The sequence below is a fragment of the Ixodes scapularis genome, unplaced genomic scaffold (assembly GCF_016920785.2).
Source record: "Ixodes scapularis isolate PalLabHiFi unplaced genomic scaffold, ASM1692078v2 PGA_scaffold7__128_contigs__length_106722199, whole genome shotgun sequence".
In the NCBI taxonomy this organism is placed as follows: Eukaryota; Metazoa; Arthropoda; class Arachnida; order Ixodida; family Ixodidae; genus Ixodes; species Ixodes scapularis.
The window spans coordinates 35,641,454-35,668,746 of NW_024609882.1; the positions used below are offsets into that span (position 1 = coordinate 35,641,454).

The 27,293-nt window shown below is 45.8% G+C and overlaps 2 protein-coding genes and 1 non-coding gene across 4 annotated transcripts in view; 1 reads left to right on the forward strand and 2 right to left on the reverse strand.

Annotated features, from left to right (window-relative positions):
• Nucleotides 1-12,291, forward strand: part of LOC8026191 (tubulin epsilon chain) — a 14,877-nt gene extending 2,586 nt beyond the window's left edge. The window contains exons 2-12 of one of the 2 annotated variants that reach the window (XM_029968556.4): nt 1,239-1,318; nt 2,218-2,286; nt 3,461-3,576; nt 3,953-4,074; nt 4,550-4,616; nt 5,414-5,534; nt 7,188-7,339; nt 8,075-8,215; nt 9,682-9,822; nt 10,984-11,158; nt 12,008-12,291. In XM_029968556.4, coding sequence (XP_029824416.2) covers nt 1,239-1,318; nt 2,218-2,286; nt 3,461-3,576; nt 3,953-4,074; nt 4,550-4,616; nt 5,414-5,534; nt 7,188-7,339; nt 8,075-8,215; nt 9,682-9,822; nt 10,984-11,158; nt 12,008-12,163 — 1,340 coding nt within the window. In that variant the 3' untranslated portion in view covers nt 12,164-12,291. The remainder of the gene's footprint in view (nt 1-1,238; nt 1,319-2,217; nt 2,287-3,460; nt 3,577-3,952; nt 4,075-4,549; nt 4,617-5,413; nt 5,535-7,187; nt 7,340-8,074; nt 8,216-9,681; nt 9,823-10,983; nt 11,159-12,007) is intronic. The other variant, XM_029968562.4, reaches the window with a different exon arrangement.
• Nucleotides 1,696-1,768, reverse strand: Trnas-gga. Its single transcript has one exon. It is a non-coding gene; the product is annotated as a tRNA-Ser (tRNA).
• LOC8026195 (coiled-coil domain-containing protein 43) lies at nt 12,212-22,176 on the reverse strand. Its single transcript, XM_029968574.3, has 5 exons — nt 21,964-22,176; nt 21,752-21,848; nt 21,504-21,648; nt 17,669-17,766; nt 12,212-16,891 (listed from the first exon to the last, which is right to left on the reverse strand). Exons 1-5 carry the CDS (start codon nt 22,126-22,128, stop codon nt 16,704-16,706), a joined length of 693 nt encoding a protein of 230 aa, XP_029824434.2. The 5' UTR covers nt 22,129-22,176; the 3' UTR covers nt 12,212-16,703.
• Nucleotides 22,177-27,293: the final 5,117 nt, after the last annotated feature.

The window sequence follows — 27,293 nt, forward strand, 5'->3', positions numbered from 1 at the left end:
CCTGCCAAAATATGTACAGGCTAAAAGAAACACGTCCCAGAAACGTGAAATAAATTTTTTTATTTATTTTTTTTTATGACGTGTTGAACTTGAACAATTTTAGAAATCTTCACCCATTAGTTAATTTATTCCTCAACATGAAAAAAAAACAATAAATACATTATCTTGTACTCTGCAGATGGTAATGATATGTACTGTCTGTGGTGTTAACTTAAATGCTATACCTCAAACAATGTAGACAAAAACAAATTACCAAGTTTAGGGCATAATTGCCCATAGATACATGTTTGGATATTTCTTCGAAACTCGTCTTGAACAACAATAATCATATCTTAAGATGACACTTACCTAGGCTATACATAGATCATTCTTAAAAAGGTTAACATATCTACCATAAATAGCTTCGGCTATTGTGCGCTTCAAATATGGCACAAACGACAATTGTCAAAAACCCGTCGTCCTTCCTCGCTCCTTCGAGAATCGATTTCTTTAAAACCAAGCATGCCACATGATAGAAATAAGCGGTATTGTCTTTCGCGGGGAATGCAACACCGCATGTAAAAGTGCGAAAAAAAAAAAAAAAGATTGTACCTCACTGCTTGAATCCAAATGAAACCGCTCGCCGGTTTCATTTTTCGAACTTTTTCCCTAAAAGTATGAAATTCGTCAAACTTTTGAATTTTCAGGAATCGAAAGTTTGATAATTTTCGAATTCTTTAAATTAGCAAGTTTGAAAGTTTGAAAATTATCGAATTTTCTTGCATAGGAAGTTCGAAAGTTTGAAAAGCTTCAAACTTTTTAATGCAAGAAGTTCGGAAGTTCGAAAATGATCAAATGTTTTAGTCTATCAAGTTCGAAGGTTCAACAAGCATCAAATTTTGCAGTGTAATAAGTTCGAAATTTCGAAAAGCGTCGAACTTCTTAGTTTAACAAGTTCGAAAATTCGACTTCTGTCAAATTTCTCGATATGGAAAGTTCGAAAATTCAAAATCTTTCGAACCTTTAGAAGCGCTCGATTCGATCATCGAACCTTCGGTTCGAAAAAAGTTCGCGGCATCCCTACAATCGACCATCCATCTCACACGTGACATGTCACGCGCACCAATTGCAAGAGAGATCTACGGTCACAATGGCCACAGCATCGTTTAAACTTTTTATGACTATGCTTCACCAATATTGCAACGTGTCCCCTCCTAGTACTTATAACCTCCTTGTAATAACATTTTTCCTTTTTTCAGTTGGACAATGTGGCAATCAAGTCGGCTGCCGGTTCTGGGACTTCGCTTTAAGAGAACACACGTTATTGAAGGATGACTCTGTAAGCATCCACACCCATCCACCGTAAAACTATGATTCACAAACTTTTATAAACACACAATTTTTAAAAAAAATTTTATTAAAGTTTTACATATTTGGTAAAAAAAAAAAAAAATGAAGGCTACACCGGCTACACTGATGTGGTCTGTGCAGGTAGGTTATACAGCCAGGGAGACAAAATATAGGGGTATAATCATGATGATAAGTCGGTTAACAAAGTAAAATTTGTTGAATTACTTTTTTAATTATTGACTATAAAGATATTGCTCCACCGCAAAAATAATCCCTGGAGAAAAAGAGAAGGGGAAAAGGGGGGACAAAGGACAAACACAAATCTCCAAACATAACTTAATCGACTGGTGCACGACCGGAAAAATCCGCCTGGTCCTGGTATCAAACCAGGGACCTCTCCATTTCCAGTGGAGCGCTCTACCAACTGAGCTAACCAGGAGTTTGACGTCAGAAGAGCAAACGGGTTTTATCAGCCACCACCAGTCTAACACCAACAAGGATGAACGGCTTGCATTTTAAGGTTATGATTATAATGCAATTAAATGCAAAGGTGCAAGCGAGCTGGACAAGAATGACGCAGATAATCCCTCGAGAAGGGGAACAAAAGACAAACACAGTCAGCTAACTGTGTTTGGAGATTTGTGTTTGTCCTTTGTTCCCCTTCTCCAGGGATTATTTTCGTCATTTTCGTCCAGCTCACTTGCACCTTTGCATTTCATATCATTATCAGTCATAACCGCTTTCGCTTGAAGATGGCGGTAGCTGTCCAGAGGGTTGTGTCGAGATTTCTTTGTCCCCAGACACGAAACTGGGGAAACTAGCCCTTAACAGCTCCGCTGTAAAAAGAAATAACTGTATGAAACGCTCATTTCCCAACCTTTTTTCCAGACAAACAATACCTCCATGTGGAATTTCTTCAGGCGCTCGCAAAAGTCGCCAGACGACCTCCGAGCTCGAGTAAGTGGTTTGTCGAGATCTGTGCGACACATTTTGTAAATTAGAAAAGTGGCATGACTGCCTACGGGAACTAATGTGAGCTTGTAGGGTCACGTGTCTTCAGTTTTTCTTCAAACTCAAAAATTTTTTTCTAACCTTTTTTTCTTTTTTTTTTTTTTCGTCACTTTTGTGTGTTGGACAAATTATCGGTATTTATCGGGGCAGTGGCTTCACGATGGTCAGCAGCACTCGGGGCAGTAGGTGGCCGCGACATCCCCTCGCCCGCCCCGGCACACCCGAGCCCCGCTCTCACGTGACCCGCTGCGACACCCCCCTGAGCACTGCACCCGGGGTGGTCCACCGCCTTACCCGCCCCCCACTTGTGACGCCACTGTATCGGGGCATGGGATTCCTCAGCCTCCAGGCGACATCCGAGCGACCGAAATACTTGCGAAACGACGCGATACCAATCAGGGGAAAAAAATAGACAAGGCGTGGTGGTTCCCAAAAGAACCAGCAGCAGCCTCGCGAAACGTTCAGTGTGGGTTGTGTTCTGGCTCGACTAAAAATAAAGCCGTAGATAGAAACCTCCTTCTCCTGAAGTTTGTTTTTATTATTAAAGGACAGGTCGAATTTCTGGGTTTTTCTCTCTTTTTGATCAAACGTCTCGGGGGGAATTACAGGGATCCTGAACCTAATTTTAGATTTCGCAAAATAAGGTTGCAGAAGCATTGAACGAGATCCTACAAACTCCAAAATATCACTCGGACATCAATATCTCAAACAGATACCCGTATTCTTGAAAAAAGGAGCGATCAAGCGAGGACCGAGACATCACAATCCTCCTGGGACAGTTGAGAATGAGGGGAAGCGGCCACACTTCTCTCCTCCTCACTTTGGTCTAACTGCTCGAGGGGACGAAGCGAACAGGAGAGGGAACGAGAACCGCGACGTGCATGTCTCGTTGGCCTCTTCGGCCGTGTTGAACCGATCACTTCTTTGCCAAAAATACGGCCAACCGTTCGAGATATCGCAGTACGAGTGGTGTTTTCGGGTTTTGCAGCGTCCCACCTATCGCTCCCTCCTTGGTTTGCGAGTTCCAAATTTCGGTTCAGCATCCCTTTACCATTCAAGGCCTATCCGCGTTAACGGAGAAACCCCAATTGTAACTTACGCTTCCAACAAATTTTCAAAGGCGGTCATGGTCGACATGGAAGAAGGCGTCATCAATTCAGTGCTGCGAACGCCCCTGGGAAACATGTTCAGCAGTCATCAGTTCGTCACCGATGTCTCTGGCTCCGGAAATAACTGGTGAGTAAGCTGGGCACTTGTTTTGTTGCACGTCGTATGGAAAAGCCGGAAACTCGGAGAGCATCGGTGGCCGAGCGCGTTGGCGCACCACAGCTCAGAGCAAAAGCCCATGCTGCAGAACCCAGGAATCCTGGGTTCTATCGAAATGGCAGGGGTAAACGCCCCTGCTCGTTTCTATCTGGATGAGCGCCACACCGGTGTGTGATCGTGTATCACTACTGCACGATGCTTGTTGAAGACACCAGGCTAGCGACGGTACTACACTGGCTAAATTTCTCATCTACAGTAGAGACACCGAACGCCCCACAGGGGCTGACAAACTTCTCGCGCACGCAGAACAGAATTATTTAGACACTTCCGTTTCTCTACCGTCTAGGGCGGTTGGATTCCACGAATATGGATCGAAGTATGGATCTGAGATTATGGAAAAGGTTCGCCGGGAGGCCGAACTCTGCGACTGTTTGCAAGGTTTCTTCTTGCTTCATTCGTTGGGTGGTGGTAGGTACCACACATTCTTTAGTGGAATTCTTTTGTTAAATAAATTTGTTGCATAATCGGGTCACTGTAAACGAGTGTTGACTTGCCACACTAGAGTACACCCGCCGGCAATATGAAGGTGAACACCTTACCTGGTTTCTTGCCCGTTTTACAGCTCCCTAAAGCTATATTAATTCTCAACGTCTCAAATGGTACGTGGCTTGGGGTCTAAACTTTGTGTTCTAGCGCTCTTCTGGAACAGAGCTTGTTCCAAAACTTGCAGGAGCGTCAAAAACAAGAGGAGGGCTGTTCACCTTCATATCGCTCACGGGTGTACCTGTCAAAGGCTACGAACCCTCAAAAGTTGCTCACTGGCTCCATGTCAATGACTGTAAGACTATGAGGAGAGAAATTGAATTTTGGATGTGGAAATGCTCATTGAAGTGTGCAGTCCCTCGTTGCAATGCCTAGAGAATGAATTTGTTTTATGTTCAAGGCACGGGTTCTGGCCTTGGAACGGCTGTGCTCGAGATGCTTAGTGAAGAGTTCCCAGGTGTATTCAGGTGAGACAATCTTCGCGTTTTTATAAATGTTTGCACCACCTCCACAATAACCACAAGTTTTTGTAGTGCATTCCGAGCATCGAGGAAACTCTGTCTTTTCTGAGTTACCTTTTTCTTACGCGAGCAAGTACACAGGGAAGTGTCTCCAGGCTGGAAGCACTGCATGGATCATATGTGGTACCTGCGGAGTATCTTGCAGGTCTCACTTTGTCTGTATGGGAACTTTAAGGGGAAGGCTCTAAATCGAGTTTCTTTCACAGGTAAGGATCCGTAGCTTATAGACGCGTTGCACTCATGCCAGATTACAGCCATCATTGCTGACCGCTTCTCGTCTTACCAAGGTGTTGAGCCACTGAATCGGGCGACGACAAGCCTCCACAAAGGCCTATGCTGGGGAGAACTTTTCCTGCTGTGGTAATGATTACCTAAGTGAAGTAAATGGAATAAGAAAATAGAAAAACTGAAGGTCGGTTGTGGTGGTGCCCACACACGGCTGCCACAAAGCGTCTATTAGAACCTTCAACAAGGTCATAAACTGGCCCAAGTGGTAGTGGACCATGAAAAAAACAGCACATACAAATGGAAATCAAAGCCGCTAAATCGTACACATCACTGTCCTAGCTAACGACAATGTTTCAGTCATTGTTGACTGCATTGGGCTTTTCCAGTGATGTTTGCTGTTTGCTTGTTCAGTTGTGTCGATTCTCTGTTTGGTACCTCTCTCAAAACTTATATTTAGATTCTGCATGCTGCATGTTCATCGCATCAAAAACTGCTTTCTCCCTTTGCGCTAACAGGTTTGACATTCCTGTGTTTCCGTCCGCCACTGACGATGTCATAACTTCGCCCTACAACACCGTGTTTGCACTGGAGAAGATCACGGAGTTTGCAGACTGCTCCTGTCCTGTCGAGAATGAAGTAAACCTCTTTTCTGTGACCCAGCTTATTAGATCTGTCTTGCTGCCAAGGATGTTACTAATCCACTAAAGGAATGCTGAACCAAACATTTCAGTGGCTATAATTAGTGCCGCACTATCTTCCCATGAGTCGGCAGCCGCCGGTGTGCGCGAGCACATGCAACATAATTGACGTCATCATATCCCCCATTCAAGCCTATTAAGCATGAATGGGGGATATGAGGACGTCAATTTCGTTGCGTGTGCTCGCGCATACCGGCGGCTGCTGACTCGTGGAAAGATAATGCACCACTTTCTATAGACACTGAAATGTTTGGTTTAGCATCCCTTTAAGGCAGAGTGTTGATTGTGCGAGCCTTTATTTTATTCTTCACCAATTCCCATTGTATAGCAATGGTTCCCAGGGGTGCATGCTATGGGGATTTTTTCACTCTCGAAAGTTACGGTTATCGCTAAGTTCGTAAAGAGTGCTGTGTCATCAAGTAGGTGCCATTTCTAAGAACGGAATTTTTTAAGTCTGGCACCCACTTTTTTAAAAAGACTCAAGGCTGACAATCGCTTGAATTTAGTATAGTTATCTTCTCAAGTTCATCCTACAATTCCTTTTCTTCAGAGTTGACGTCTTAGGAATTTGTCATATCAGCTTAAACATTGCTTCAAGCCGAACTGTATCAGCTGGTAATTAGCTTTGAAAACAAATTCTCATGCGCTTCCACGTCATTTAACAGCCTAGATGCTGATACTATCTGTCCTTGAAGGTAATATCACATGAGATGTAAGTTACGAACAAACACATAGGGAATGAGTAAACTGCCAGAGCTGAACTTATTCATAGCGCATACCGTATATGCTTGCAATGTTGCAACAATTTATAGCATGAGTGGAGGCCTTGTATACAAAAATTTGTTTTTGTTTAAAGAATATAAATGTTTGCCAGCATGTTCTCCTGGAAATAGTGCTTCTCCGTCAGCAGAGGTGCACTGCAGGAAAGCGGCAGCACGAGAAATCCACATGCATTTGTTTTCATGCTTGCACTGGACCAGTCTGATCGAAAAGTGCGCGACTATACTGGAATTTAAAGAAAAACTTTACAAACGGGGTGTAATCATCAAACGAGAAATAAATAAATGAACGAGCATATAAACCAAAGGTTCATTCCCCACAGCTTTCAACATCTTCGCATTGTGTAACCACACTTCTGTACAGTGCGTGTCTGCACTGCAGAGAAGCACACTCAACTGTCACCAAGTCAGAAAGCAGCTTGCGGACCCATTATTTGAACACCACTCGTTTAGAAACGCTGTCACTATTCTAATATCATTTAGAAAATGAAAACATAAGTGAAAAAAACAACATGCAGGTGTTTGTCAGAATCAATGCTTTGAGGGTCCACTGTCGAATCAGAAAATGCTCTTAGAGCAGTAAAGGAACCCATAAGGAGGGGTGCCAGAAGTTTTTAGGAAAGGGGGGGGGGGGGGGGGGGGGGGTGTAAGGTCCTTTAGGCGGGAGGATGGTAGTAAGAGTGGGATTTTCCTCCTCTTCCCCAAACATTTATGTAGAAGTGTCTGAAATGTTGACAGGAAAAGGGGGGGGGGGGGGCAACACTCTTGTTTTAGCACCACTGCACATGAATGCCTTTGGTTGTGTTTTACAGGCACTGATGAATGTCTGTAACCGCATCCTCAAAATGGGGTTGAAGACCAAAACAACGCTGGCGAGTTCCAAGGACTCCATTCTCTGCCAGAAAGCCCGTCCTTTCGACCAAATGAACAACATTGTGGCCAACTTGCTCCTCAACCTCACAAGGTATACACTCTGTTGCCAGCCTGCAGCAGCTGCATTATAACGTCCCGGCTCAAAGACTAGCTTGGCATTGCTAGGCATTTTCAAGACAGAGAAGCCGCCTTGCATAGATGCAACAACGCTTGGCAGCCGTCCCACGAAGCAGTGAATCCCAAATATCTTAAGTATCATCAAATGGAATGGTGGGCTTGGAAACCGATAACAACAGAAGGGGGGGGGGGGGGGGGGGGGGGGGGCAAATTACTGTTATAGTAAATCGACTCCTCTCCCAATACCCCCTTCATTGATTAACTAATTGTGCATACTACGTAAATACTTGTCGGAAAACTTTCTCGTTGACATCGTAAGCTTGCTAGCCCTATCGTCAACAGTAGTACCATATTTTTTGGTCTATTAAGTAGCATCCCACCATAAACAGCAGTCGTCAAAAAAGGGTTGGTACCACTACGCGCCTTCATACAAGTCACAGGGATGATGTACAGTTTCTGCTGCAGCAGATTTATGTCGCAAAACTTTGTACCGCCAGAAGCCATTCCTTCTTCGTCATAAATGTCAATACAGCCTACATCTTGCACAGTCCATTCTTGAATGTGAAAAAAAAAAAACACATAAGTTACATTATTGTAGAAAATGCACCAACAGAAATTTACAAGAGAAAAAAAATGTGTGACTTACACATCAGAAAATACCGTGAATTTCAACAGGGCGGGCATTAATTCTGCCGGTTGGTTGTTGCAGTTCAGCGCGATTCTCAGGCAGCCTCAACGTGGACCTGAACGACATCTGCACCAATCTGGTCCCGTACCCGAGGCTGCATTTCTTCGTCTCCAGCGTCACTCCCCTCTACTCCCTCCTCGATGTTGATCTCCCACCCCGGAAGTATGAAATACCCTTCCTGCAGTTGTCGGATGATATCACGTCCCGCTGTCACGCGAGTCGCTTGACGTTCAAAAAGCGTCAGACTGAGAGCTTAGGCATCGTGGCGGTGTCAAACGGATGTCCCGCGGGTAGCTTCTTGGCTAAAGTTGGTGCAGCCACAAACGTCTCGTGGATACACGCAACTCTCTTTGCTCACGAAACAAGTGAGCAGTGAATTGCTTTTAGCTGCAGTGCCTCGTTTAACTGGTGCAACTCTGAGCTTCACCCGATCTCGCTCGACTGGCCGAGGCGACATAAATAAGGCATCAAACTATAATCTAAGACAAGTTAGGACCCTTGTAGATGCTCCGCCTGGAGGACGACTTTTCTGCACTTGGCAATACTTCGCCACATATGCGGCCAAAGCCCGGTGGAAGGCACAGAGTATGTGCTAGAGGCGGAGCATGTACTAGGTTCTTAAAGGAGCTGTGCAACGATTTTAACAATGAAAGAATTGGCATCTTCTGCTTTTGATATTGTTCACCTTGTCACAAATGACAGAAAGCACACCTCCTTTCATTGAAATGTTGCGATTCCGCCGCGTAATAGCGAGGCAAAACTTTGAATATTACGCGACCTACAGCTTCGAGCGGCGGCCATGAGAAACACGCGGCATGACGTTTCTACATCTTGTAGAAAGATAGCAAGTTGTGCGAATACCTGCTCGATAAAAGGTAACTTTTCTATAAATCTTGTCGTTCCAAACATAAATGCGTCAAAAACCTGGTATCATCGACAAAACTTTTATTATACGAAGTTTTAGCAGTGCCATCTATCCTAGGTCCACAACACTGTCAGCTCCATCTGCTGCTGCGACGAACAGCCGCCAGAAGCTGGAGGGGGAGGGGGACAGGGCCGGACGCCTATGGCCGGACTCTGATGAGACTTTCCTCCTTTGTTCTTGCGTCACCCGCCAGCACTTGGTCACGCGGTCGCGAGCGGATGAGTTCTCACTGCTCACTGATGGCTCTAAAGAGAGAATTTTACCGGAACCCCGCGCCTACCCCCTCAACGTCACTGCGCACGCGACCCAGAAGACGATGTACGAGTTGAGAGGCGGCAAAAACCTGGATCTTTTTCATTTTTTTAAAATAAAAACTAGGGTATCCAGGCAAAATCTTTTTTGTAGTTCACTTCAGAAGTGTCAGGCATCAACTTCCACAATTATTTTAGCAAAGCCCTGAAATTGTTGCACAGCTCCTTTAACCACTCACCAATAATAAGCGAGCTTTATTCACTAATTTAGCTTTGTTTCACCAGACCAAGCAGGCATCATTAGATGTAGTATCACTTCGTGACAATTCAGCAGCTCCAGATATGTACCTCTGTAGAACTGTTTTCATTTCATGGTCCCTCCAGCAGCCTGGCGACATTTTAAGCCTGGCAGACGAGAGGATTACGGTTTGCTGTGTTCTGGGTCGACGCAGGCTGGATCAGATGTTCACGGATGCGTTCAGCGGTCAGCAGCAACTGGTGCAGTGCGACGTGAAGCGAGGCGTTCAGCTGGCCTGCGCACTTCTCGCCAGGGGAAGCGTCGGCATCTCGGACATGCGCCGAAACCTGGACAGGTTGGTGGCCCCCCTCCCACCCCCAAGGCATTTCGGTGGTCACCGTTGCGCATCATCGGTGCGGTCCAACTGTGGCATTGAAGTCTGGATAATCCACCTCGAATGCACTAAAGTTCTAAACTTACGCTCTAATTGGTCACATCTGAAGTAACCGTTCAACTTTGCTCTTGGCGCGCACATACCTTAAAATACCGCAGATGCGCCCACTTAGTTCAAGCCCTCGCTAAGAACATTTCACAAACTTTGCAATTCTGCAAATTGTACTTTAGCGCCCGATTTCACCGGACAAGCACCCATATCTAGACCAGCCAAGTTTTCAGTGAAAGTGGGGTGCGCGCTTCTCCAGTATTTTATGGTAGACATTTCCGGTCTCGGAGCTCATTACTTTCTCCAAAATGTAACGTTTCTCGTGCTCCGTCTTTCTTTCAAACTGTGTTGTACAGTTGCGTCATCGACCTTACTGATCCATACTTCACAGATCCTTCCAAGTGGAATCAGGTTTGTCCCTGGGACTGTCAGGCAACGTGAGAAAAACCTCTAAAGGCTATAGCCTTGACGTACATCTCCGCCGTATAACATACGCAGTGGCTGTTGGATTGACCTCATTTCGGTACCACTCCTCCGGTTACCTTGCAATGTTACTGTACTCCGTTTCACATCGCAACGAGCCACAGCAGACGCCACGAGCCTTACGGGCCAATTTGTCACTGTGAACGTACCGTGCGACTTTGCATCACCTTTGCGCCGTGCCCACTCCCGGAGGTCAAGTGACACTCTCACAGGACTGGATTGTCTTCGATGGCTCGTAGCATTTTCTGCAGTCTATCGTAAGGTTAAATGGAGTGCAGCTGGTTCCTCCCACTTGGTTTCCTGGTCATCTCAGTGGCTAACGCAGCTGTCACCGTTTATTTGGAGACCACGAACATGCCCAGCTATACTTTGTTTCACCTTGAAAAGGACCGCAGAAGTCACTGCAAGCCATTGGCGCCAATCTGCACGTCACGCGACGCATTTACAGCGCTGGATTGACTGGAGTGGCTAGCAGCATCCGCTAAGGTCCATTGTAAGGTGAAACGGAGTCCACGTGGGTACAGCCACTTGCGAAAAATGCTTTGGAAAGAAAAACGGGCAAGTAGGTAAATTATGGGTCGGGGCATTCAGGATCCGAGAGGACGTGCGGTTTGTGCATTGGAACCGGGACGGTTGGAAGACTGGTCTCTGTTCAGTGGCACCCGTGGGGCACCCTTACTCCCTGCTCACCCTCTCCAACACCACCGCCTTTCACCACACGCTGGGACAGATGCAGTCGCGGTTCCTCAGGCTGTACAACCGCAAGGTGAGCAGATTCACACCTTCCAGTAACATACTAGAAGCCGCCGTCGCTTCCTGAATCCTGGACAAACAAGCCACACGAGGGACTCCAGATTGACTTCGGACGTTTGGATCGTAGGGCGTGGAACGTTTCCAACGAGTGCACCCGAGGCGACATCTTCCGGTGTGCCGATTTAGTTTGCAGGTGTGGCGACGAAAAAGGAATTCTGAAAACGCTCTGGTGTTAGAGGAGAAAAAGGTAAACTTTTGCACAATGATTGATGCTAGGAAATGTAGTGCTGTTACGAAGTGAAGTGCCCTTTTAGCACATTGCCAAAACGCAACTTATATATGTTGGTACACATTAGTTTAATTCTGTTGCACTTTGTGCCAGGAACCTTCCGAGGCATTACACAATCATGTATGTGCAGCGTAATGGGCTCAAAGGCGTCGCAACACGTTTTGGATGCACCAGACCTGCTGCCAGAAACGGCTTTGGAAGACTTAAAGGGGGGTGCAACCCTCCCCCCCTTTAAGCCCTTCAAGGTCAACTTTTTTAAATGAAAAAGTTGATATACACCAGTTGAAAGTTTAGTTTTTGGTGACATAGCAAATATTGGATGAACAAAAAAGACCTGGGCAATGTTTCGGGCGTAACGTCATATCTCGGCAAAGCCCCCACCCCCCCCTCCCCAAGCCGAATGCCTCCCCCTCCCCCCAAGCCTGACCCGTCAATCTGCCCCGGTCTGCTGCCTTCACTTTCCCCAACCATAGCTAGCATAGTGAACTCAGGCAAAAAAAAAAAGTCCAAGTTATAAAACGTAACATGCTTTACGACTCGCATGTAACATATGCTTCGTTCCACGCGTTGCAGGCACACGTGCACCACTTTCTTCAAGTGGATTCGATGGAGGACTGCCACTTCGTTGACGGACTTTCCAGTCTCTCGAGCCTCTCCTCCGAATACAAGGCAATGGAGAACACTGACTTCAGCAAGCTCACCGTCCCGCGACTGAAAGTCGTCCTGTGAAGAGCGGTGTGCTCCTTCGCCGCAACGACGTAGAGGAAAGACGACCGGTCACAACCGACAAGGATTCTTTATTGTCTGCAACTGCTCATTTCTCTTAAATATACTCTCAACTAAAAATACACCATGAAGGTGGTAGTAGTAGTTGTTGACTGGGCCGAAAAACGTGGGTTGCGTCAAAACGTACACAGACTACAGAGACGGTCCCATTTCGTTTTCTCTCCAAAATATCACATGACGAACGCAACCTGGACTCAAAAGAAAGAGACTGTTTCTTTTCACTCCGCCTCGAAAGCGCTGCTTAATGACGCGCTCCAAAAATCGATAATGTAACGTAGGATGTTGATTCGCGATTATGGGCACGACACATGTGTGACCATGCATCAGAGGTACAAGTTCCATGAATTAGGGCCATGTCAATTCCTGTATGGCATGCGTAAAATACAAAAAAGCCTCCATTGTAAGATCAGCTTTGTTTGTCACTTTGCTACGTGCATTCCCCTAATCCCTGTACTGGTATTACAGGCATACCTCAACTCTACTTTGCTATAGAAAGGTACAATTGAAAACCCATGGCTTTAAAAGAGAGCATACCCTTTTCAGGGAACACCACACTATGCTAGAGACGCACTGTGTTGTGCATGTAACAGTCTTGAAGAGTAACACTTTCCAGTAGGTTCTTTAAAACAATGGATAGTAACTTCGAGCCCCTAGATTTTATGATGTAGTCTTTTCTGCCAGTAGCACAAAACTGCTTTGCTATTTCAAATCTTTGTTGTTGTTTTTTAATGCAGAGTAAGATTTATTCTATAATACAAAAACCCGCCCCTAAAGAAAAAAAAAACGCTTGGCAGGTGATTTTTGGCAGACTTTTGCCCCCTATACCTTCCTTCCTCCCTCCCCCCCTCCCCTTCGTTCTCTACGTCACTAAACCATAAAATGCCTGCAACTCATATGGGTAGATTAAAGAAAGACCTGGCACCCTTTATCAATCCATTCATACAATTTACAGAAGGTAAAAAGACTTTCTTCTGCAAGGCAGATAATCATCTTATCCTCCTCCCTTCCAAACTGCGAGAGCTTTGCATGTTTTGTGCACAACAGGAAAAAGATCCTTCTCTTGAGAGAAGGAAAAAAAAAAAAAAAAAGTCATAAACACAGTGTATGTAAACTCCAAGTTTGGGGATTAAATTTTCTAGTGATGTTAAAAATATGCGGCATTTTAGTTTTACCTTTGCATACCTGCAGTGCTGTATACTGTAGAGGCGTGGCTCACTCTCGAAGCCCATAACAATGCAATATTTTTTTTAACGAGTGTCCATTGGGGCATTAAGGTCACGACATAGTTCACTGAACCACTTTAACGCTAGTGTGCAAAACACTCCATGCCAGCTAAGATCAATGGTTGCACTTGGAAACTATTTGATTTTACTAGCTGGAACGCTAAGATGAAAACATCAGTAATATATAGGATGAAAACACTTTTTTTTTTGCTAACTGCCTCAAAGCATGTAACACAAAATAAATAAAGATCTGAGAAATTTCAATCAACCCAAAGCCTACATTGCAAGGGAAATTTAGAATCACAAATGTCCTCTCTTCCAACTGATTCTCTTTATGCGAGAAACAGTCTCCGCTTCGACAACATGGTGCAGCATAAGTACTGGGGCAGTTCTAAAATATAGTTTTCTTTAGTCTACATATTTTCTGCGACACACATTCCAAATGCTTTTTGTCCCTCTTTCGGGTTCTTGCAAAGGACCAGCAGCAATCCGCCAACATGGGCAAGAGTAACCATCACCGTGGTACCATGAACTCTTCACGTCAGTCTAGAAACAACTGCCGCGCCAATAGGATAAACCGATTCGAAATATGGCCATGCTTGTATTCATCTTTAAAACACTACTGCTAGAAATGGTACACCCATCACATGTACAAATGTGTAGGTTCGACTCTAAAAAGAAAAACACAGCAGCTAGGAAATGTAACTCGCTCAATACAGATCCACCCAAAAAAGAGTCAGCCCTGAACACTGGCTTCACACATCCACTAATTATTAAATTGACACTGAATGAAAAAAAATTAGTGTTGTGAGCTGCCTTATTTGAACACAAATGCCACGGAGTACCGCAAACAGCTTGCAATGGTTTTCAAACCATCGTAATGACAGTGGTGTGAAACATGGTTGACATTTCATGCGAATGGTTGGCAACCTTTCACAATTTGTTGGGGCAAAAACGAGCATTCATCTAGTCAATTCTGAAAACAAAATAGAAACATTCTTTTTCTTTTGCAGCTTCAATAATCTCAAAGATGGATGATCAGCCTACATACCGATCACCGGCATTGGGTTCATGTCCCATCAGCTATGGTTCAACACTTAAGATTAAATCATTACATGCAAATGCACCGAGAGATTAAAACTTTGTTGTCATTTTCACCTTCATAGGTAGGGTTTAGCTTTCTCGGTGTTCACCAAAGGAGGGCCAAGAATTGCCCGCCAAGTTCTTTTTCGTAAACTTGGTTTGAACCGATGTACCCCAAAATGGCAACCATCTAATACCCCACCTAGCTGTGTTTGGAGTCGCCTAGCTGTGTTTGGAGATTTGTGTTTGTCCTTTGACCCTCTTGTTCCCCTTCTCCAGGGTTCATTATCATTCTTGTCCAGATTGCTTGCACCTTTGCATTAATTGCATTATCAATCTAATACCTATTTAAAAAAGATTATATTTTGGAGTTTATTTCCATTGCTTAACCGCAGTGGAGGGATGTTTTAAATTTAAATAAATAAATACGTCAGGAAGTGGGAAGGAAAAAAGGAAGGGGGGTCTAGTTTTTTGTGTTGCATTTTGATAAAAAAAAAATTTAAATAAAAAAGCCATCAGTAGATGTGTGAGCAATGCCTACTTGTAGAGCTTTTGTTCACTTTGGAGGCAGTATTGAATTACCTTTATCAGTTTAAAATAACTCCCGTTTATGATGTGCCCATCACATGATTCGTGTTAGAGCAGCTCTTTTAAAATGGAACGACGTTGAAGTGCACCATTAGGACGCTGAACCAAGTGGTGCCAAGTTCGGTTCGGCAGACAAGTCACAACATCCTAAAGCAGCTTCGTTCCTTACAAACGAAGGTTTGTTCGTTAACAAGCGATATTCTGCACGGATAAGCTTAGGAACCACCGCACGAGATGCGCTTCAACAACAATTTAGTGCCTCCCTAGTTTAAACCACGCATGTTGAACCCAACCCTGGAACTCGAGCTTCTGTAGGCTTTGATTTGTACAAACTCGTCTACCGCGTTCATTTGTGTAATAATGACACCCTCAAGACATCATTTCTAGAAATAGCATTCAATGCAATCACTTTCAAGAAGTGCTGCTTCCGACTGGTCATGTTTGTTAAACATGGTACTGAACATCTTGACTATTCCAGTCTTGAGTATGAGTGCCAAGAGAATGTTCTATACAGAATATATAACAAAAAGGAGCCCATCCAGTTGAGTAACAGGAATTAGAAAGTATACTATACTCATAAACGTGCTCTTTTGTAACACGCTGATGTGAAGCAATTAATGATTCCTAGTTCTTTATGATACCATGGACGTGCCTGATAGTGAAAAAATTGTGGGTATTAACAAACCACCATCAATATAGGTACGAGAAATCGACTAATCAACTCTTCGGCGATATAGAAACACAGAAAAGCGTTGAATATGGTAATGAAAATAAATGTAAAAAAAACAACTGCTCGGAGATTTTGGTCAAAATGAACACCGAAAACGTGGAACCTCGGACTTTATGACAGATTTTTGACTCTGGGAAATCCGAAATCTATTTTCTTCCCCATTCAGTTTTTTTAGGGAGGCTTTTGCGTGCAGAGACTTTGCCCTCCAACTTTTAATGTAGCTTCGGTTCAACAAATTTCAAGTTGAACCACCACAAAAAAAAAAAAAATAAAGAAAAAAATGTTGAATGGGGAAAGTATCTTGGGTAACTGCAGTACACACAATACACAAAGAGATAACTGCGTACACACCCACAAGACACACAAGTGAATGGCAAACAAGAACAAGACATTCACCAAAAGAAAAGAGGGAGCACAAAGAGCGAATCTTGGCGTTTTGAGGAGACAGACTAATTTTCGCATTCCTGCTGAAACTGCAGTTCAAAATCGCAATCGTTTTAAAGTTTGCTTCTCTTGGCAATTCACATTTATTTATTATAGTACCTCGTGACGTCAAGACTTCTGACGTGCAAAAGCTGTTGCTAGGGTCGCCGAGGATCCGGGTCCTGCGCCTACACTGCCCGGAACTAGCAAACGAACACGTGTGCACAACAGAACAGCACATAAAGGCGTAACAACCTCGCAGCCAGGCAGCACCGACCGCATAAACAGGCACCGATGCGCGTTACAACCGTGTAGCAGCACAACATCGCTGAGAAGCAAAGGAGGGAACGGAGAAGAGGGCATCAAAGGGGGAGTATTAGGAGGACTCGCGGGGGAGTAACAAGAAGTGGAACGGGATCGACTCGCCAAGTCGGTGCTACCGCCGCCGTTCTCCCTTCTGCGTGCGTTTGCGCTCTTTGTCCTTGCGATCCTGCTGCTGCTGCTTTTGCTTCTCTCTGTTTAGCTTGTCCTGCGCCTTCTTGCGTTCGTGCTCTTGTTTGCTCAGCTCACGCTTCTCCTTCTCGGCATGCGCGACCGTCTCGGCGTTGGTGTTGCGCGCCAGCACTTGGGGTTGGCATCAAGTCAAGGAAGGAAGGGACGGGCAAGCGGAACGCAGACGACGACGATGGACAGCGACTCTTGGCAAACCGTCGCGCATGAGTTTGGTACCCCAACCAGAACTCTAAACTTGAGAATTTCGAGGCGGAAAACGACCTGCTTTGCTTTTCAACGTAGAAAAAGGTGGTCAGGACTGCAGAACATGGTCCAATTTAGGGGGTATTACATGCTAAACCAAAGGGGGCCAGCTGGCACGAACCAGCGGAGGACCGAGGATTAATTTCGACCGCCTAAAGATCTTTCGATGTGCAACCAAACTCTCGGTAAAATGGCGCCTTCTCTGTCAGACTGCGGGCAACTCAGCTGGGATGCGAACCCGCCACCTGGGCATCCGTAGGCGACGCTTTGCCTCGTAGCCACCGGGTACCATTACGGAACTCAGGTCTGCAGCCATGTATTTCGAACTGGCCAGCAGTGGCCTGCCTGATAATTAACACAGCCACTACAATCGCCACCGTCGGTGATTGAAGTAGAGCTAAAAGGTGACAGAGGACGGAAACCTCAATTCCGAAAAGTACCATATATCTTCAAAGGCAGGCACGTGTCAAGCTTTGTTGCAATGAACATAGGTGGCATTGCTAGTATCAAGATGGCAAACTGCTACCCACCTAAAGGCAAAGGTGCATTTTGATTTCGTCTTGACATTTGTAAACATCATTCATCTGAAGGCGTGAAGTCGGTGACCTAGCTGCAAGGAGTAACACAAGCACTGCAAAAGGATACATTTGGGAGCATAATGCTCCTTGTGTGGGGCTCCTGTGGAGGCAGCTGCAGAGACAGCCTCTGGCACCGCTGCAGCTTTCGGAACTGGGCTCGACTCCCTAAATGAAATATTGGATTGTAGTGGCTTTCCTTTTGTTTATATCCGAGTCACTGCATGCTACAAGAATATTGCGCTCAAGTTCCATTGCCTGCACTGGCTTCTCAGCTGGCTGCCAGCAATCGCACAGTGAAAACAATACAACGAGGAAAGCTGGGTTATTCTTGTGTAGCGAGTCTTGTTTGTCAGTATTAATATCATCTGAACAAACATCTAACAATACTGAGGTAGGCCCAACTTAGCAGTAATGCAAAAACAGAGCGATCTCCGTACTGCCAGTGCCACACAGCAGGCATTTGTGGGAATACCGAGCAAGAGATGACGGCACGATTAGAGTAAGTAAGAGAACTTCCTGCAGCAGCGGGCATCCACAGTGTTTCGGAAAGTGCTACGATATGTGGCACCGCATAGAGCAGCCACTGTCTGCAAGTGACAGTTATTAAAGTTTGGCGTAGTACATTTTGGCAGGTGAACACGATCATGTGGAAAGAAGAGCGGATGATAATAAACACAGCTACTACAGAACACCATTCGAGCTTACTATTTGCCTCATTCTTATGCTTCTATGCTTAAGTCAGCTTGATAGGGGGAATACTTGCTTGCAGCAGATTAATCACCAGCGTGGCGGACAAAGCCAGGTCAGTGCAAGCTACCTGCTGTTCTTTGGTTCTTAGTACAGTCAGTCTTTCAATATGCTTCTGGTCATGAAACTTCTCCGTGTCGCTATAAGAAAGCTTGCTGTGCGACTGCGCGTGGCACTATACTCCGTTTCACCTTATGTTGTACCGCTGCGAGGGCTAGAAGCGTGAGCTCATAGCGTTGGCAGCTGCTCTTAACTCAAGAGAGCTTGTGCCGCTGAGATGTGCTCCAGAGCAAGGAGCTCGCACTTGTAGCTTTTCCTGCGGTACATCGTAAGGTGAGACAGAGTATAGTGTCGACAAGGGGGCTAAGAAATGCTAATCTAGCCAGCACCGCTGGAAGTCCGGCAACCAGAAAGTGGGATCAAAATTTCGAACCCACTTCGAATAAGCCACCAATAGATCGCAGTGATGTCTCGTAGCACTGACAGTGTTTCTCGTTCGTTCATGCATCTACAGCTCTGTACACTCGGTCACTGATCAAACTTCCCTTTCTGCTACAATCTCCAATATAATACCAGTCTTCATTTCTTCCTCCTGCCTCAAAGTGAATTCTCACTACCGCTATTGTCGTCAAATTAAGCACTGCCAGAAAAGCCATCAAGTAGAGGCGCTACGAACCCGTACATTCAATTGCCTGGCTCTTTTCTGCTTGCAAAACATTGTAAGCTTGTATATGTTAGTTACGATTTAAGAGACTTATAAAGAATGATTGGTGCCTGCATAAAGTGACCAAATACGGGCTTAACAAAATGTCGGTGCGCGGGAAATTGTGTTTCGAAAACTACTAGTCATCGCGAGTTTGAGGCGGCTCACTGAAAGCGGGGTGGCCAAACGAAAATGCCCCCTCTGGAACAGCGGCACCCCTCGTAGGCAGTGTCTGACCCTGTACCAAACTTTGGCCAAAGTTTGGTACAGGGTCACTAATACAGTCCAGGTCAACCTAAAGTTCGCCATGCGATGCAAGAAGTCTCGCAGCTGCTAATTTCAATTGCAAAGCCATAACAAAAAAACAAAAAAAATTAGGCAGAGCTAAGAACGACTGCTGCAATCATGTCTTGCATGTCACGTTATGTGGCACCGTACCGGCCGCCATTGCTCCTGTTCTCATAACTTCTGCAGCATAGATTTGTTCTTCTTGCAAGCCTTGCCGAGAAGAATAAATTCGATGGTTCAAATGTATACCGCAGAAAGTACTGCCACGATCAATATGAGTGTGAACACCGCTCCGTGTGGCCCCTGGTACTATCAGTGCCCCCTGTTAATTGCTCCACGAAGTACAAACGCGTTTTGCGGACAAGACGCAACGTCTCCAGCGATCGTTGCACCACTCTGCACTTCCGGATCGTCTGCCAGCGAAGAACAGTCGGCAGAACCGCGAAACTGTTGACAGATGAACACGAGCATTTTTTTGCTAGGAATGTGCGCTAGCAAATATAGTTTATATATATCTATATATATTTCTTTTTGTAGGGTAACTTTTTTTTAGGAGGCTTTAGGATTGTTTTTATGATCCTGATAACAACACCGGATACTATGCCGACACCTTTGCACATGCATCACGGAGGTATCAGGACAATCTACTAAAACTGCCTAATATTTACTTTTGTGCGAGTTTTGCAAAAGCGAAGGACTACAAATCTGCACTAAAAAGAAGTTAGCGTGGTGCAAGCGTAAACAATTTTTCGCTCCCTGGAACCGTAAAAGCAACATGACGCAACATGAATCAATTGCAAACTTTCCTGCAGCAAGTTCGGAGTCGCTTCGAGTTATTACTGTGAAATAACTAATAAACCACTTTGCAGGTCGAATGAATATTACGAATGCTTGCCTCGTCAGGTACGCACGAGAGGTGTGCGCACAAACGACACCCCTTGCATCTAAACTTTATGGAGCGTTCAACAGGGGGCATTGATAGTACTACGGGCCACACGGTGTAGTGTCCACACTCATATTGGGTACTTTCAGCCCACGCTCCGGAGGGTGAGAGTTTTGCGCTTCGTTCACTAAACGGACAGGAGAGCTGTCCAAGACTGACACTTGAGCGTGCTCTTTGTGCAGCGAGTATTTCTTGAAGCGCGAGTGACTACTTTGCGCTCCGTGACGTCACGTTCACGAGTAAAATGGCTGCACTGACAGAAACGTTGTTGAGACAGAGGGCACAGTGGACCGCTGCTGCTTTACAGTTGAATAGTGCATAATATAGCAGGTAAAAACAATTTGATTTGAAAGTCAAGACAGTAATGAGCATTCCAGGAAAGGTTTGTTTGAGCATCTCGCCTGAAAACGAATCCATCTATCGAACGGTAGTGTGCCGATAGCAGACCGACAGAAACATTGCCAAGATGAAAAAACAGGACCACTGCCCTTTCTAGAATGCTTAGCACAGCGAAAATCAATATACTTAGATTGGAAAGCCAAAACATCAGTTAGCGTTGCAGAAAAGGTTTGTTCATGCATCTTGCCTGAAAACAAATTGACATGATACCTATTGAATGACGGTGTGCCGGTATCAGCGAAGCACATCGACAGATTCTTTCCCGTGCTGCAAGACGGAACCATGGAACATCTGAGAAGTTTGACAGTTTCCTGCGTCGACAAGCGAGTTCAAGGATGCTGTCTTTCATTTAAATCTGAACAACATGCGTGGTCTAATCCGATTGGTCAAGGTAACTTTCCACATATGTGCTCGAAGTAAGTCTTCAAAGCTTTCAGGACCATGAAAATATTCGTAGAAACTTCCTAACGTCACCGTCTTTTTTACTTTACTCTGCTGCTCCACAACAGACTTAATGAATTTATCTTCGAAATAATTTCGGCGTCTGCCACCCATATCCGCGAGATGCTTAACCACGCGGTCGGAAGTGACTCATGCGGCTAGTCGACAGTTTTGGTGTGTCACGCTCCTGTATGCTATGTTCCGTTTAGTCGCTGCGCTCGGAGTATGAAAGTTGGAGCGTCGGAGAAGGAGTAAAGGAGCGCGGACTTAACGCTCCCAATGATCGCGATAGTACGGGCACAGGACCGTGGTACGGAGCGATGGCGGCTGATGCGACACCAATGCAAGCCATGTATTCATAATTAACTCCTTGAGACTTACTCCTCTCCATCGGAAACCTCGGCGTACTGGGCAAGTATGGCCTGCCGTAACTTTTGTTCTTCGACGGTCACGCTTTTTTCTGGAACCACCGATTTGGCCTGTTCCTCCATGAGACTCACTAGCTTCGCTTCGACGTTGTACTTCCCTGGGAAGAAAAAATAAATAAAACGCGCAGACATTTTGTGAGTAAGAACCAGCGACGCTAAGCAAAATAAACATCGGAGTTCACAAACTGACGATCGCGTTACCTTCGTCGTCCACCCGAACATTCCCTTCCGCTGGGCTCTGGGTGTACGCAGACCATTTGCTGAAGATTTCATCCTTAACCTCCGATATTCCGTCCTCCTGCGGAAGAGTAGCGAATAAAAAGGTCTACAAATCGGCGAGGCACCCGGCAAAAAACCACACAGCTTTTTCAGCCAACATGAGACAGTGGTTCGCCGAAAATAGGTTTTCTTACGCAAACTTCGCTAAGGATGCCTTGGAGGGCCTCGGACTTCTCTTCCTCCGTCTCGGTTCCTTCGAGGATGCCTGTGATGTAGCTTCCGAACACGTCGGGGTCAATACTGAGCGCGCGTAACTTGTCAGCAAGCCACAGTTCGAAATCACCACAGAGAGCCGCCATGCTGATTGCCCTGGAGCTGTCGTGTCAGTGTTGCCTACCGAAGGTACCAACGACGCCAGACCGTTCCAAAATCTAGCATTACAAAAATAGGTAGGTGGAGTGTTGAGAGATTACTCGCGGCACTCGCCTTACAAGGTTTACGACTCTCAGACGACCCCATTAATTTTGTGTATACTTTCGTATCTCCCTGGATATTTTATAGAATACGCCAGTATTTTAACCATAGAGTTATTACAATAAACGCTAGAGGCTCAGCTGGCGCTAGTGTCTATGGGACTTCCGGTTGCAAGTTGAAGCAGACAGCATGCAATCTGCTTTTCCAGCCTTCCTGTGTATTCCTATGGGAAAACGCGCGCGAATTTTGTCTCGTCGCCGGAAAACAACATTAATAACTTTTGTTATTTCGGTTGTACCGGGTAGTATGTATCTTTATTAATATTGTGAAAGTGTAATTGCTTTAGTTACAGCATTTTTCCTTTACCACTGAACGATGTTAAACTTCGCTATATTTCACGCCCAAACCTCTGTTCCATGGCAGGTATGTAGAAACGAGCGACGATTCTAAGCAAAATAACGATCGAAAGGAATGTAGAGTGTGTTCAAAGTTCGCCAGCATTCCGCTAATATGCCTGTCCTCTCACTATATGAAAATGACCCCGTCGTGCATCTCTACGAGCGGTTAAAAAAAAAAAAAAAAAAAACGTTTGAAACGTAAAGAATGAAGTACGTGGGCTACGAAAGGTGTGTTTTCTTATTATCTCCTATGTTGGGCAGTCTTTATCACGCACCTGTCCTCTGGCTTCCCCCTATTTGCAAAGATTTGGAGCGTGCGGGTGATGATTTGAACACAGAACAATTCATCTTCGCACATATTCATGAGCAGAAATAATAAAGCAGTACTTATTTATTGCAAATCGGACTATATATTACGTGACTTTCAAATTATTTTGATCGTCTGCAAGCACAAGGAGTTACTTACCCAGTGTTACTGCGTAGTTCTTGCCGTCTCTCTTGGTTTTCCACATGTCGTTCGTTCTTTTGGCACGTATAGACCTTTGTCCGGAAGTGCTCTTTTTAGCCTCGACCGCAAGGAGCAAAAGCGAACAATAATCTCGAACCCAGACGCTCACGGGGAGGGGGGGCTGTGTCGGCCTGCGCCGCCGGTTCCCGTTGAGGGCTTCTTCGCTGGTGTGCCGACTGCCGTTTCGCCGGCATCGGTCCTGTTTACCGCGGTATGTGAGTATAGTGCCCGTAATGTGAGAGCCGTGTGTCCATGCGCCACTTTACCGCTGTTGGTTTTCATCTAGCCGAGCCAGAAAACATCTCGCGACGAGTTGACCGCGCCGCGAGTGACGAAGAAGAAGCAAACATGGCGACGGTTTGTGCGATTGCTTTGGTGGCTCCGGTACGTGCTGAGTGTCTTCAACGTCCTCGTGAGAAGGTTCCCCTGCCCTTCGAAGTTATTGCAAGCACCACGAAAGATGTGGAATCATCGTCTCAACTTCAAATAAGCAGGCCTTCACGAGCAACAACGGTGCCGAGCAGGCGCTCGGCACAGTTGTGTCAGGCTCACGCAGCCAGCGGTACAGTTGTGTTGGTTGTGTCGTCAGATGTTCAACAACGCCGAGGTATTTTCATTTATCATTTGGAATGGCTTCAAGAGTGGGAAATTAATCTATTTCGCGGATTGTTAACGCCGAGGCGAGTGCCCTCCGTTGCAGTGCCGTCGTCGCGCAAAGTGCAGAGAAAACCGGGTGGCGATGGCGGCGGTGCTCTTTGATCTTGCGCCGTCGGGTTCATGAAGTCCGGAGTAAACGTACGTACGTGCGTCTGCTGGATCGGTGTTTTGGACTTCCTCAAAACTCTTTCTCACGCGCATTTTCCTTGTGAAGCTTAGTAGCTCATTACACCTCATCGTCGACTGCGCTCATTTGACTACGACGGACGAGCCTGCGTGATGTGAATTTCACTGCCTAAGATCCTTGGTGTGCTGTAACGAGGGCTAATAAAATATCACCGCGAACTTCCGAACAAACGAGTCGAAGTTTCGTCTGCTATCATAACTGATCGCCTGTCACAATATTAATCAGTAGCGTTCCTAGACTCCGCCCCCACAGGCACCGTGCTTCGTTGCCCGATAGTAAGTGTCTCCTGGTACCTCGTAGAATTCCAGCTCCCACTTCAAGTAAGTACCATCCTTTAGAACTGGCAATTAATAGTTTCGAACCCAGACGCTCGCAGTGTGTGTTTGTGTGTGGGGGGACGCGTGCTAACATACTCGGAGCCCTCGTTTACGCCGCTTCGCAGCGGCAGACAAGGCGCCACATTACAAAGGAAAGCTAATCCGAGCTGTCTATGTAACTAGACCCATTTGCTAGTCATTCGATGAAACGTCGTCGTCTCGTTTTCATTCGCTAAAACGGCGTTCGATCAAGTGAACGCCTCCCACTTATTTCGGCTCGGCAGAGCCGCGCTGCCGCAGAAAGGCAAGCAGATCGCGAAAATCGGTCTTAAACGTGCCACGAATGTAATGTCGTATACAAGAAGCCAACAATCAAGCATTTGAAAGCTACAAGAAAGCGGTAGCGAAATATTTACTACGCAATGAACCCGGACTGAAACGCGGATGTCAAGGGTCAGCAGACACCGAGAACATCTAAGACAAGAAAGGTTTTCCCTTATTTTCCTTGATCGAGATGGGTTCTCGAATGTTCACGACATCTTGCCTGTTGAAGAACGGGCCGCAGAGGCTTCTGGTGAAGACATCTTTCACGATGTGTCGGTGCATTCGGACAGCCTGCCGTGGGCGAGTCAGCACCCGAGGCATGCGGTCACAGGCTAACAAGCTCTTGCTCGCATTCCAGATCTTTGCATCGTGGATTGTGCAGCCGGCAAGCGACAATGTGACGACAAGTCTGGCTCAGCAGTTTCTTCACAACGCAGTTCCTATCACCAACTGCGCTGAAGCCACCGGTCTGCCGCTGACAAAGAGGAGTGCTGGACTGTGCCCGTTGGCTTGGCCGGCGCTTTTGCGCGAAATACCATCGTCATCGACACTGACCGAAGCTGCCTGCGCCGCCCCTTCAGCGGTCCCGCTTAGTGGGCGAGTCAGCACCCGAGGCATGCGGTCACAGGCTAACAAGCTCTTGCTCGCATTCCAGATCTTTGCATCGTGGATTGTGCAGCCGGCAAGCGACAATGTGACGACAAGTCTGGCTCAGCAGTTTCTTCACAACGCAGTTCCTATCACCAACTGCGCTGAAGCCACCGGTCTGCCGCTGACAAAGAGGAGTGCTGGACTGTGCCCGTTGGCTTGGCCGGCGCTTTTGCGCGAAATACCATCGTCATCGACACTGACCGAAGCTGCCTGCGCCCCTGCGCCGCCCCTTCAGCGGTCCCGCTTAGTGGGCGAGTCAGCACCCGAGGCATGCGGTCACAGGCTAACAAGCTCTTGCTCGCATTCCAGGTTGGTAAAAAACCTTCCTACTCGAAAGTAAAAAGTAACTATGTTTGCCTTGTGGTGCTGCCTCGCCCGGGAGCGTTGTGTGAATGTGTCGCTGCTTGTTTTGACTCGCTTTGCGTTCTTGTCCTTTTACTCAGCGGTGATGTAGAGGAGAACCCGGGTCCGCTAACTGAGGAGCAGTTAAAGGCGATTCTTGATGGCCAAAAAGCCCTGAACAGTAGTATGAACTCGATCAAAGAGAGACTAGAACAGCACATAACACAAACTAATGAGAGGCTCTCATCTATTGAAAGGAAAGTTGAAAAAATCGAAACTCAAGTTAAAGCTACCTCGGATTCAGTTCCCAAACTTGAAGCGTGCGAGAGGGTCGTTCACCACCTCAGTAACCAAGTCTTGACATTAGGTGACAGGATCACTGGACTGGAAAATTATAATAGACAAAATAACTTAATAGTGTATGGACTCGACGAGGACACGTCAGAAACAAACGATCTGCTAAAAGAAAAGGTGATAGTGGATATTTTTGAAAACAAACTTGGGGTGAAAGTGTCTTCTACAGAAAAAATACATCGGCTTGGGAAACAACATGAAACGAAAATTCGGCCAGTTATGATAAGATTTTCTTCACGCAATGAAAAAGCTGAGGTTATGAGGAACGCATACAAGCTTAAGGGTTCTATCTTATCGTTATCTGAAGACTACACTTTTGAAGTAAGGGAAAAGCGTCGTCATCTCTGGGCATACGCGAAGGCTCAAAAGAGTGATCCAAGCAATAAGGTCAGATTAACCTATGATAAACTTATAATAAACGGTCAAATGTTTACTTGGAATGCTGAAATAGAAAAAGTCGTTGCCGTGAAGCGTGCATGACGTCCAAGGGCTGTTAGAAAAATTGCGCGAAGGAATGTTATAATGTTGCTGGTGAATTGCAGAAGCGTTAAAAATAAAGTGGAAGACTTGTATGGACTGATTAGCTCTGTAAAAGCCGATATAGTCCTGGGAACAGAGTCCTGGTTAGATAGCTCTATATCAGATCACGAGGTGTTCCCTAGCGTATTTAACGCTTATAGAAAAGATAGGTCATCACATGGGGGAGGCGTCTTTATACTGGTTCATGATTCCTTGAAAAGCTGCCAGCTAGACGTGCCAGGCAATACTGTCGAATCAGTGTGGTGTAGTGTTGGGCTGCCTGATAACAAGAAATTCACTGCTGGAGTGTTCTATAGACCCCCTAACTCTGACTCAGCTGTCATAGAGGTACTTCACGACCTAGTATCCAGTGTTTCGAATGACTGTGTAGTGCTTGGAGGCGATTTTAATCTACCAGATATGATATGGGGCGAGGAATTTTGTGCATGTGGAACCATGGGCCAGTTGAATCTCGATCTCAAATGCATGGTAGACAGCTTAGCACTTAAACAACATGTTCTTGTACCTACACGGAATCAAAACACACTTGACTTGTTTCTCTGCAACTACCCTACCGTTGTTAAGCAAACTGATGTCATACCCGGTATCAGCGACCACAGTGCTGTTGTCTCAACTCTTGACTTTCGGGTTTCGCGCAAAAAAGTGAGTACGGGTAGAAAGGTGCTGTTATATGAAAAAGGTGACTATGAAGGGATCAGTTCTGAACTTTCGAACAATTTCCTTTCCTTCGAATGCCTTGCTGAGGAGATGAGTGTTCATGACATATGGGTAG

What these genes read in the sequence shown, in the direction of transcription:
- LOC8026195 (XM_029968574.3), bottom strand. Translation starts at nt 22,128, where the DNA reads ATGGCGGCTCTCTGTGGTGATTTCGAACTGTGGCTTGCTGACAAGTTA. An exon ending in GCATCCTTAGCGAAGTTTGC is followed by an intron (nt 21,849 to 21,963) that starts GTAAGAAAACCT and finishes ACTCTTCCGCAG; the next exon opens with GAGGACGGAATATCGGAGGT. An exon ending in GGAGCATTATGCTCCCAAAT is followed by an intron (nt 16,892 to 17,668) that starts GTATCCTTTTGC and finishes GCCAACCCCAAG; the next exon opens with TGCTGGCGCGCAACACCAAC.